Raw genomic sequence first — 12,142 nt, 5'->3', positions numbered from 1 at the left:
ACTAACTGCAATCATGAATCGTTACTAACAACATTTTATTTCTAAGTAAGGTCACACACACACAACTTGGATTGATTTTTAATCGAATAGTAAGCAGTTACACACATGGAACATAATCGTGCGATCCATTAATGTTGTAACGATTAACATTACTGTACCGGTGTAAGAAGATTCACGTGTTCCCAATACGGAAGCCAATATCGGTCGTTCTTCCATTAAGATGGTTTCGGCTTTCTTCTGATAGAGATGAAAGACGTTTGCGTTACATACGACGTGCAGTTTGCCGTTGATAAATATATTCGAAGCAATCTCAAAGTCCAAGCCAGCAATAGCCATGTGATGATCATCAATGAACTTGTCCGTGATGTTTATTACGAAAGATGAGTTTACCTTTGAAAGAAATATCCACATACACATACACATACACATAAATATAATATATCAATTAAAATATAAAGATATGTTCATAGGGATGGTAAGAAACTAATTGGTTGAAAATCCATAGGTATCCTACGACCTTTGTACTATTATCTTAAGATTTATATATACATATATATAATCGGTATGAAAGAAGAAAGATGGAAAATTATCCTTACTACTTCCTGCCACTCGTTTACGCGGTAACGCCTCCCTACGAGAAAGTCGTAAATGATTTGCAATGCATTCAGTTTATAACTATAATATTTATCGGATTCTTAGGGCGGCAGTAAAACGTTTCAGATTACTACTACCTAGCATGGAAGTGAGAGTTCCGGATTAAATGAAGTCTGTCAGAATGTATCGATACTCTGAGCATCATGTACGGACGGTTTATAATTTCCTGAATGGCTTTACCCAGCTTCACTTTATTACTTCATATATATAGCGGTTTTCTCTTCTTTTAATACACTCGAACGTCAAAATAAACTTTTTACTGATATTTTTTTTTGTTTTTTTCATCGAACTTCTATTTTATACGTAAACGCGAAATATTACGTGGTTTGGAAGATAATTTTTGTTTCGAGGTTAAATCTAAACCTTTCAAGTGGTCATAAATAATTGAATTTGATAAATTTAAGCTCTCATTGATCTCATGTGTTAGTATTTGTCGATTTGGCATCAACTAATGCCATTATTGCGTCAGCAAAAAACGAAACGACACTTTTCGATCCACCTAATATTTTATTGCAATTTTTAGTCTACGTGCAATTTGATATCTTTCAACGTTTGTTTGGTTTTTTTTTTTTTCTAGCAACAATTATCGTTGTTTCAAACAAATTGATGGATTGAATTTATTTAATTATCATCAAAGGTATAAAAATGTAGCTTTGATATTTGATTTTCGCGCTGGCATATATATTTTTCGATATGGAAAAATCGAAGAAGCGTAGAAAAAAGAAAAAAAGGAATCCAGTAGAAATAGGATTTTCACGATGGCTTTTTCTATCGTAAACTTTTTTCTATTTTTTTTTTCTTCTTCTTCTTTTTTTCATTCCCTTGAATACGTACGATATTCTACTGACATCGCCTTTATACGGATAGGGCATACTTCACATAGAAACGCACTTTATACGAGACTTTGGAAACATTCGATTCGACGTAAAATTCACGAGCGACTATAAAACTTCCATTTTAGAAATGCAACCCTCGTGGAAAGAAGATACTCACGCGTATACGGGGAAAAAAAGTCTTATAATATCGTTTTTTTTTTTTTTTTTTTTTTTAATGTGATCGTAATAAAGCGATTTTTCTTTCTTGTTTTTTTTTCCCCCTTTGATTTTCTACGTGACTATGATAATACGATATGAATTTTAATTGAACGAGATTTTGTGAAATTTTCTTTTAATAAAATTCTTTATCATTAAATCATATGTAAGATTTGAATGAACAAAACGATCGGTTTGTTAAATGTAATACATTTAAATAATCCATAACATATAAAGAGATACATTTAGTACATGGAATTTGGCTGACACGCGACACACCAATTTCTAGAATTAACGCTAAACCAATCTCGGAAAGTTAGTCCTTAGAGTTAACAAGATCGAACTTGTGATACAAACTTATCTTAACTCCTATTAGCATTTGTCTTTTCGTTAATGAGCTATCCTATATATATATATATTTGAAAAATAAAATCGTTCTTATTTAGTATCGCGACCGTTTCATCGCCTCTTACCGCTCCGTTACATAGCCGCCTACCGTTCCGTTACATTTTTTCCAATCACACCCATTCTAAAGAAGTTTTCACTTGAAAAATTATTTTTTAAGTATAAAGAGAGAAAGCTGATGATATTACCGTGTTAATTTAAAAAAAAAAAAAAAAAAAAGCAATATTATACGACATGGAATTAAAATCAGAGAAAACAAAGTTATAAGAAAAAACTATAATCAGGATATGATTCAATCACATTTACTTTTATTTCCTATTTAATTAGCGTTTAATCAACATTCGTCGAATCGATCGTATCATCGTCAAATGGTTTTATCAAAAGTCGACAAAACAAACAAAGAACGAACTGGATTTCACGTTTGCATGAATAATTCGACAACACGACATGAATATATATATATATATATATATATATATTTCTCGTTCACTTTTGTAATTTTCAAATTCGTGCCCGTATAAATCTCTAAATTAAAATTCAAGCGTGGGGCCTTCTCCACATTTCCCCCTAGCCTCCCCCAGCAGCCTCATGCGATCCACTTTTATCTAGCCATTAAATTAAAAGCTTCATATATTTAACGCCGGGTGAACATAATAGAGTGATAAAGCGTATCAATGAATAATTAACGTGGTTGGTAAAAAGGGGTGCGGCTAAATCGATCGGATGGGGATGAAAATTTTAAAAGAGTATATTTAAAAAAAAGCTGGGGACAAAAAAAATTACCTATTTATGATCGTTAAAAAATATCGTTCGTTAGTAAAAAAAAAAAAAAAAAAAAAAAAATAAACCAAATTGGATCGTTGATTACAAACCTGATTTCCATTGACCGTCCATGTGATATTAGCTTGAGGATTTCCTGCTGGAACGGTACAATTGCCTCTGACCGTGTCACCTACCGAGTATCTTGTTTTTTCCGTGATCACTTCCGGATTACCTTTAGGAAGATCTACAATTCAAAGAATGTTCATTGTAATGGGGGAGAGTATCGGTAAGCGCATTATCGATTAGAAGAAAAAGCTTTTTCTATACAGTAATGACCTTTTTACATTCTTTGACCATTATTATGTTTCTATTCTTTTCCATTTCTCTTTCTTTCTTTGCTACTTTTCTTTTTCTTTCCATTTCTTTTTACGTTCGTTTCTAGTCTACTAATAAGGTGTTGCGACGAAGTCGCTGGGTCAGGATTATTGTTCGCCAAGTTGAAAAGCAATTCTTATAGAAAAAAATTCGAACGATGCTTTTTACACAACATTTAATGGTCTCGAGCGTGCGACTAAGGAGAAACGTAACGACAACTTTCATGGTTCTCTTCACCTAGATTTTGCTCATAACCAATGTCGAAAGATATTCGATGAAATTTGTGAGAAAAAGTAAAGCAAAGATTGAACCACTGGATTATCATCTTCACCTTGTCAAGTTGAATCAAATTCATCGATATGTCATACAGAAACAAAAATTGAAAATGAAAATCGATTTCACCGATGTATACATATATATCTTAATATATATATAAATTCCATATCACGTTGTTTGTCCGCAATGAACTCCTAAACTACTGAACCGATTTTAATCAAATTTTGGCACACTGTATGCAGTTTCATTCAAATTGAAAGATAGGATAGTTTATATCTCAATTTATAATAGCAATATTATTTGTTTATTAACAAATAATCATGATTATCTCTGTTAATTCGATAAGATTCTAACAGATTGCGGTATAAAATAATTCTTTGACTTAAAGACGTGTGTATCGGACTGATTGTGAGCCACCCTAGTATATATATATATAGTTCGAGACGTTACAAGTTCTTCTCTCTACTCGCAAGGAACGCATACGTGACTAATAAATTATACGCTAACAGATAAAAGAATTGTTATAGTAAGTACTACGGACGGTAGTAAATTCTCTTTATTTCTCTCTTATCTCTTTACCTTTCTCACATTCTTTATCTTCTCTACTACCCTTTTATCCTCGTTTACTTCTTGTTTTTATCAAATCACGAGGTAAAAATATTATACAACTGGAGATGTACTCAAGAACGATCCCTTTAAATTATCCAAGAATTGTTGTTTCGTTTCTCATGCACGATGCGATTTCCGCATCAATCCTTTAACTTTCAAGGCCACGTTTCAAGAAAAGGATATTATCTATCATTTTCAACATGTCCCTGAGCCACGGTATACTATTTTATCAGAACTTTACAAGTAGAAGATGATACAAAAGCACATTCGTATACTAAAGAATAAATGAAGTATAGAATAAAATAAATAGAGAGAGAGAGAGAGAGAGAGAGAGAGAGAGAGAGAAAAAATAGATTCTTAAGAATCATTCGATCAGGAGGATCGAGCTTTTACGAGCGATTCGTGATCAGAAATAAGAGGCAATCACCTCGGGCCCTTCCTTCAAAGAAGGAATCGCTACTTGTACTTGTTAGATCAACTTGAATAGACGAGAGACGAGAGCTATAGGAACGAACTTTCCGATTCTTTTCTTCTTTTCTTCATTTCTTCTCTTCTCCTTGGCATATTCCGTCTCTTTCTTTCTTCCCTTCATGTTTGTCAACCTTTACTCGCCTAACTGCGTTTTAATTGATCGCGATTACGGTGACAATGCCGCTCACCATGTAGTATAATCAATTGCGGTAATGAAAGGCTCATTTGAAACGAAACCGACGAAAGAAGGTTTTAAAATGAGAATAAAAGAAAGGAGAAAGGGATTCCTTTCGATTATCCTCATAGACTACAACGTAGAAGAATGCCGACGACTCGGCTTAAGAGTTTTAATTGAAGAATTTTTACGATGTCGTTTTCAATGAGTAGAAAGTAAGAAATAACAAAAGAAAAGAATAGGAACGATTGTTTTTTTTTTTTTTCGGCAATTCGTCTCTCGAAGTACTTTGGTGAAGAAGAAAAAAGTGGGTTTTGAAGGGTTTTTTTTTGTTTTGTTTTTTCTTATATTACAATCTTTTTGATAATTATTCTTTAACACGTTCCCTGCCACGTGTACCACCAGTGGTACACGTAAATATATGTTTATAGTAGATATTGTTTAACTATATACCGATATATTACTTTTGAAAATTATTCTTAAGTTTATTAATATTATTTCAATGTACTTATATTTTTTTTTTAGTTATATTCGTTATTATCTTATCTTATTATCTTTGTTATGTTTTCTTAGTTTTAAGTATTAGTAATTTAAGTATGTACCACAGCCTATGTACAGGTAAACTATGTTTACCTCTTGTAGGATTTACTATGTAGTAACTTTTGTTATTATTATTATGTAAAATTTTCTTTTCTGGTATAATAAATAAATAAATAAATAAATAAATTTCATTCTGTAAAAGAATATTTCTATTAAAATATTGAAGTGCATCATACAAAATGCAGTATAGAACAAAGTACATAAAGTTTGTTTAATTGTTATATTTACAATAATTAATAATTACATGTAATAGTTGATTTTTTGTTAAAGCAAAATTAAATTTGTCTGAATGACAAATCAGGTAAAAGGAGCTTGGCACGGAACGTGTTAATTAGTTAATGTTAAAAAAAAAGTACAAAAATATCAGAGGAAGTCGTACTAAAATGTCAAATTTTTTTCATGATTATTTCTATTTTCATACTTATTTTTCATCTTATGTAAAATATTACCTGGATAATGAGATGATACTCACTTGCTACCTGCATGTAAACATAATCCGACATGGTATTAAATGTTGGAAAATCTTCGGATACCTCGCAACGATATTTTCCTGAATTAATTGGTTGAACATCCTTCAGGGTTACGTATTTGGCGTTGCTCTGATTAGTCTGAAACATAAATGTTTAATTGAGAAATAATAAAATGAAAAGCCTTGAATTAAAAATACATTGTTATTGGTGATAGTCCGATAGGAATGAGACACAATTTTTGATCAAAGAGACAAAGTAACGAATGAAATAACAACGCGAGTGAAAAAGTTAAAGAGAAAGGGGTTGATGGAAGTGTGTGTGTGTGTGAGAGAGAGAGAGAGAGAGAGAAAGTAACGTGGGTTGAAATTTTCAGTTAATTTAACAGGAGAGACCGCGGGATTGACCAAGCTAGCACACAGCCGGCAAGTGCCATTTATTGCAAATCGATCGCACTTACTCGTCCGCTTTGACATCCTCGCGGCGTTCGTTCGTCCGCGACAAACAATAGCTCGCAACAACGATTAATTATATGTTGCCGGTGGCAGAGCGCGATATAAATCACACAATCAATTTTCCTCCCGCACTCTCTCATGGCTTGCTCTTGGCACGTACACCAATCGTAAGCCGTTTGAGAGGACCAATCCTCATCCATCCTCTCTCTCTCTCTCTCTCTCTCTCTCTATCTCGTTTATATACGTTATGTTCTATTCACTTTTTTACTTATTTCCTATCGAACAGAACCGAAAGTATGTATTCCATGGAGACGATTTAAAGTTGAAAAGCTTTTGCTACTTCTATTGATACGCCATACCATGACGACGAAAGAGAGAGAGAGATAGACGACATTTCACCTGATTCCGTTCGAATACGCTTACTACTACTTCTACTATGTTTTACGAACTTTTGACTTTCTCGTTATTTTCGTTTTATCATCGTAAAACTATAAGATAAAGTTTTGTGCCAGCATCGAACGAAACGTTCTAGCAATGTAATATATATATATATATATATATATATATATATATATATATATATATACATACTATTCGTTTAACAAAATAGCACAAATTGATGGTGAATATTTGTCTCTTTAGTTTCACTCTCTGTGTGCTATCTATACGAATGGTACGTACGGGGGAGAGGTGGGTGGGGGGGGTGGGGTTGGCTCATCCAACAAACGCGTATCGCGATTTATCGAATCGTGGGTAAATGGATAGATTCTTTCCATCGGTGAAATCTAATTGGAAAAGCGTTACACGTGTGAAAGAGAAAGAGTAAATATATATATCGACATACGATGCATACACACACACACACACACACGTATACATCATATGGCCAAGCCTATATTTTTCTGTAAAAGGTTTTTTTAAACTGTTTTTAACTAGATGTTGGTGTTTTTTTATTATACCGTTATGTTTAAACTTTATTCCCTACGAACGATTGATTTCATTCGATACACGTAAAACTTGACCGATAGATCCGGTGTCATTTCTATTATTAACTGAGTCTCGATGTGTTATCGATTCTTGGATTTTTATGCATTTATTTATTGTAAAATTTGTTCTCTTGTATTGTTTGTTGTTGTTTTTGTTAGTTGAAAATAACGAGCATATGTTACAGTTGCTTTTGCTGAATGAAAATTGTATATCGAAAATATCAAAAGAAAATGAACAGTTTGATCAATCTTCTTTTATATATCCATTATTATATATCTTTTGATTACATTGAAAAGATTTTCTCTTGTTAATATGTTACTCGTACGTCGTCATCATCGTCATCGTCTATGTCGTTCACGTTACCATTGACGTAGTAAACGTCGTATCGGAACAATCCGATTGAACGGAAGGTAAGAAAATTTTGTACACGAAAATGAAAGATAAAATGAATCCATAATATTTGACGAAAATTCACTGTATAATATTATTCGAAAATTTGTCTTAAATAATTATTATAGTTTATCAACATCTGTCACGTAATTTTCCATTCCATAGTAATTATATTAATTATCCTCAAATCTAGTCCATTTATTGGTTAAAATGTTGGTAATTATAGATACACCTAACCACGAATATGCGATCAATATAATCTATATATATATATGCTATTATACAACGTAATCTCTTCCCTTTAACTCGTGAATGTTTGAATGTTAGAAAATTCTTACCACAACTTTGGCACCGAGATCTCCAAAAACTTGTATCGGTGGTTCCTCTTTCGGAACGTATTGAAAAAATTCGTGTGCTTTGTTGTACCATTTAACTGCATAAAGAGAGTCCGTTTCCAGATCGTACCTGCAACTCATGTTGACCGTTGTCCCAGCTGCTACTGCAACTGGTATATCGACCGACACATTTGTCAATCCACGAACACCTGAAAATGTCAATGAAAACGAATTTACAGATAAATATGTGTATACAAATTGGAAACGTCGTTTGTTTAATTCGTCTTAAGAAAAAAAAACTTGTCAAGTTTTCTTCATAGTCGACACTGATTCGTCTGGTAAAAAAAAAAAAAAAAAAAAAAAAAAACAGAAAAACCAATTCAACCTGACAAACTTAGCCAGCGATAAGTTAAATGGATGGACAGGTTCTTAAACAACTTTACGCGTAATCCTAACAACGTCAGCGTCAACGCTCGAGCTAGCTAGCTAGCTAGCTTGCGCGTAGGCGTTCTAAAGGATTACTTTTTCTCACGTGAGTAATGCAAGTCACGTGTACCAAAGTAAAAGAGATATTACCTGAGGGTACCAACAACAACATGAGCGTCAAGTTATTTTTTTATATCTTTTTCATTGAATCTAAAACTTTAAAGAATTTCTCTTAATTCAAGGGTAGGTATTACAAAAAGAAAAAAGAAGAACAAAAAAACTGGAGAGAAAAAGTCAAAAGAAAATTAACGTAAAATAAAATAATGAAAATTAATTTGTTGCGAGGTGTTAAAAGAGAAAAAATTTGAGACTATCATTATTTTTGAAAAAAAACAAAAAACTAAAAACTAAGAATAAAAATATTATACGATTAGTGCAAATAGTGCAAAACTTTGGATTTGTATCCACGCCAATGAGAAATAACGCGTGCAACGAAGAAGATGAGAGTGTATGAAGCGGTCGAATACCAAACACTTTCTTATCGGTTGAAATGGTGTGAAAATTGGCGTCTTATCGGCATTAATTTCACCTCACGAATGAAGCGTGGAAAAATCTCTTCAACGTATAGCAGCCCCCTATCGTCCTGTACGTGGATCGTGGATCTCACAGGATCGATACTCGTACGTGAGTTGGATCTATGAAAAGGGGACAGAGATAACGCGTGGATTTAATCGTTAATGAGAAGCCACACATTTTTCTCATTTTTTTTTGTTCCATTTTTTTTTTTTTTTTTTTGTTATTTCTCTTATTAACTCATTCTGAGATACCTATATATATTTTTTTCCCCGAAGAGTTCGATTATTCAGAACATTAACGACTTGACGGTTTTCGATGGCGATCAAGCGACAGCCGGATAATTAACGTCGTCGAATAATTTATTGAATAATCCAGCAAACGGAATGCCGTAAATCTACGAGCAGAGTAGCCGTCAGGTTAGCTCGGATATCGACAGGTATGGGGGAGAGAGAGAGAAGCTTTCGATCTTCGCCCATCAACTTAATACTATTACCGTATTTCGAACGATAACGCGGTGGATTTATTAGCACTCGATAGTCCGAGTTTCGTGTCGACGTCGGAACTCTATTCACCGATAAATCTCATTGTTTAATTTAATTTTTATACGAGATAGACGATAAAAATTGAAACACCGATAGGTAACGTACGTTTAAGTTACATTTATATTACACGTACTACCCTTGCCGTTGACTTTTTTTTTTTCATTTTATTTTGATTTTGATTTTTATCTGTATTTTATTTGAAAAGCATCCAACGAGAGAAAAAATAAGAGAGAACGAAATCTATAGGATCAACGACTACGTCGTTGATACTCGTTTCCACGGTAAGAGATGTGGTAATGGGAGATGGGTCGGGGGCGAAGGTTGATGAAGTTCGAGACTGAAGAAAATTAGAATAATGGTTAGTGCCTAATTAGAAGATACTTCTCTCGTTAATTGGGACGTCCAACGTTGTGGTATGGTAGTTTAAGTATCGCCTCTGCGCGTAAGTATAATCGGTAGTTTCAAAGTGAGTGAGTGAGAGAGAGAGAGAGAGGAACATAGGCCTACTACTATACCTACGAATAGAACTCGCTTCACAGATCGTTCCATCGAGATTTAAATACCATTGCTGGGCTCTGCTAATCACCGCACTAATCCTTAATTACCTTGCGTTTGCTTGTTCGTAGTGTAGAGTATCGTAGGAATCGTGCTATTGTGTTATTCGCATCCATGGTGAAGCACTTTAAGCGAAGTACATCTTCCGTTTTTGGATGGTAACAAAACCTTATCATAAATAACACCTAAGGGCCAACGGACAATGCCATCGCATAAACTAACTTGATACATTCTTGTTCGTGCGCTTGTTCATGCGCTCACGCGTGCGTTACCGACCTACTCGTCCTTAAATTATCGCGAGAATAATAGGCCGCGAGATGTTAGATACGAAATCGTTCCACCTGTCTCCCGTAACCTATTCCTCGTAATCCCTTCATACCATTTCTATTATCTCTAACAGATATATCGTTGTAAATGCAAAACGTTTCAGTTTATCACGAAACAACGATTGATTGCGCACGAAAACGAAAGGGATTTTCTAATTGGGAAAAATCTTGTTACAAAGTAACACACGTATTACTTTGTTTGATAAATAAGCTACATTATGAAAAGTAAAATGTTTATTTATGATACCATTGAATATATCGTTTCGATTTGATTTCATTAAACAATCTTCTTTTGTATTCTATTCATATTACTTTTCATGTTAAAATAATATTTCATCTCTATTACAATTTCAATAGCATTCTTCTATCTTATTGAATAAATAAATGAATCGTTTTTACCTTGTAGGTATCCACGCTTGACACAACGTTATATTTGTTAAATATTTAACCAAGGACAATACTACTTAAAGAGATATTCCATGCTATTGCTACAGTGTTGAGATCCAAAAGACAAGGTAGAGACAGAGAATAATAAGAAGAAGAAGTTAATGGAAGGAAGTGTTCTATTTCTGTAGAATAATCCTGAGGAAACGGTGAATCATGTTTCATCTCCAGGTTTACATCTTGTCTAAGCGACGGATTCTCTAGTACTAGTAGTATAGTAAAGGAATATTTGAATAGTAGTACTTCCATTCCGTATAAACACCACAGGCGTATCCATTGCCATGGAATTTGCCGTGAGAACGATAAATATCTCAAGTAAAACACACACACACGTATACACTGTCGACTGAGGTTCGTTTCACTTGTCCTTGATCGATAGTAATAAGAGGAAGATACTATAAGACAGATATATGTATGAAAGGTTTTGTTGGTATTGGATATTATCATCTATCTATTCGTTAAACGTGCTGTAATTGCTGAGAGACAGACAGGTTAGTAGAAGATTCTTTTGTTTTGACTTTATTTCAACTGATATTATAAGGATATCCCTTGGTGAAGCTTTAATCATGGTTTAATTATTTATCTATTTGCAGTAGGAAAATCCAAAGTGGGTAGATGGGGTGGTTAGTGGGTAGGTTACTAAAATGGGGAGTGGGTTGGTGGGTGTTTTAAAAGCCCCCTTCCCTTTTCGACTATTATGCATATCCTTAGGAAAATCCCCTACGGCCGCGAAGCCGGAAAAGCCAAAGGCGTAAAGAGAGCTCCGGTATTCTGAAATGAGATCCCTTTCTTCCTTCGAAACTCAACTAAATGAAAAACTCTACTACAGCTCCGACCTCTAGAAGCTTTTATTGTTTTCGTGAAATAGGGAGGGAAGGAAAGAAACGTGGGAGGGGGGGGGTCGTTGGGATCATGGGGAAAGAAAAGAAAAAGTAGAGAAAGAAAGGAAGAGAAAATAAGGACGACATTGAGTATTCTTTTCTTTTTTTTTTTTTTTTTTACAAAGCTTTCAACCTAAAGTATCCGATCGGTGTGGCAAAAACTTTTTACTTCATTCGTTTAACTGTAAATTATCGATTTTTATTACTTTATATTTTTAATCATTTAGATCATCTTACATACATTTGTTTTAAGATTGGAATTTATTAATAATGTTCACATATGTATATTTAAAAAAAAAAAAATGGGAACGTATGCGTAATACGAATTGACGTCCATGATATTTTTTTTGGATACTTCCTGAAATATACACATTTTAATATATATATATATATATATATA

The 12,142-nt window shown here is 33.6% G+C and overlaps 1 protein-coding gene across 5 annotated transcripts in view; it reads right to left on the bottom strand.

The window, feature by feature from the left end:
• LOC107070691 (uncharacterized) overlaps positions 1 to 12,142 on the bottom strand; it is a 38,582-nt gene that overhangs the window by 741 nt on the left and 25,699 nt on the right. For 3 of the 5 annotated variants that reach the window (XM_089171113.1, XM_089171114.1, XM_089171115.1), the window contains exons 2-5: positions 7,996 to 8,201; positions 5,831 to 5,966; positions 2,963 to 3,096; positions 106 to 390 (exon numbers count right to left, since the gene is read on the bottom strand). In XM_089171113.1, coding sequence (XP_089027239.1) covers positions 106 to 390; positions 2,963 to 3,096; positions 5,831 to 5,966; positions 7,996 to 8,201 — 761 coding nt within the window. The remainder of the gene's footprint in view (positions 1 to 105; positions 391 to 2,962; positions 3,097 to 5,830; positions 5,967 to 7,995; positions 8,202 to 12,142) is intronic. The other 2 variants (XM_015329128.2, XM_015329129.2) reach the window with 1 other exon arrangement.

The sequence above is a fragment of the Polistes dominula genome, unplaced genomic scaffold (assembly GCF_049000335.1).
Source record: "Polistes dominula isolate Pdom_NZ unplaced genomic scaffold, Pdom_raw_medaka contig_31, whole genome shotgun sequence".
Taxonomy (NCBI): domain Eukaryota; kingdom Metazoa; phylum Arthropoda; class Insecta; order Hymenoptera; family Vespidae; genus Polistes; species Polistes dominula.
Note: the sequence above shows the minus strand (reverse complement) of the source record. Positions and strands in the feature narration are given on the sequence as shown.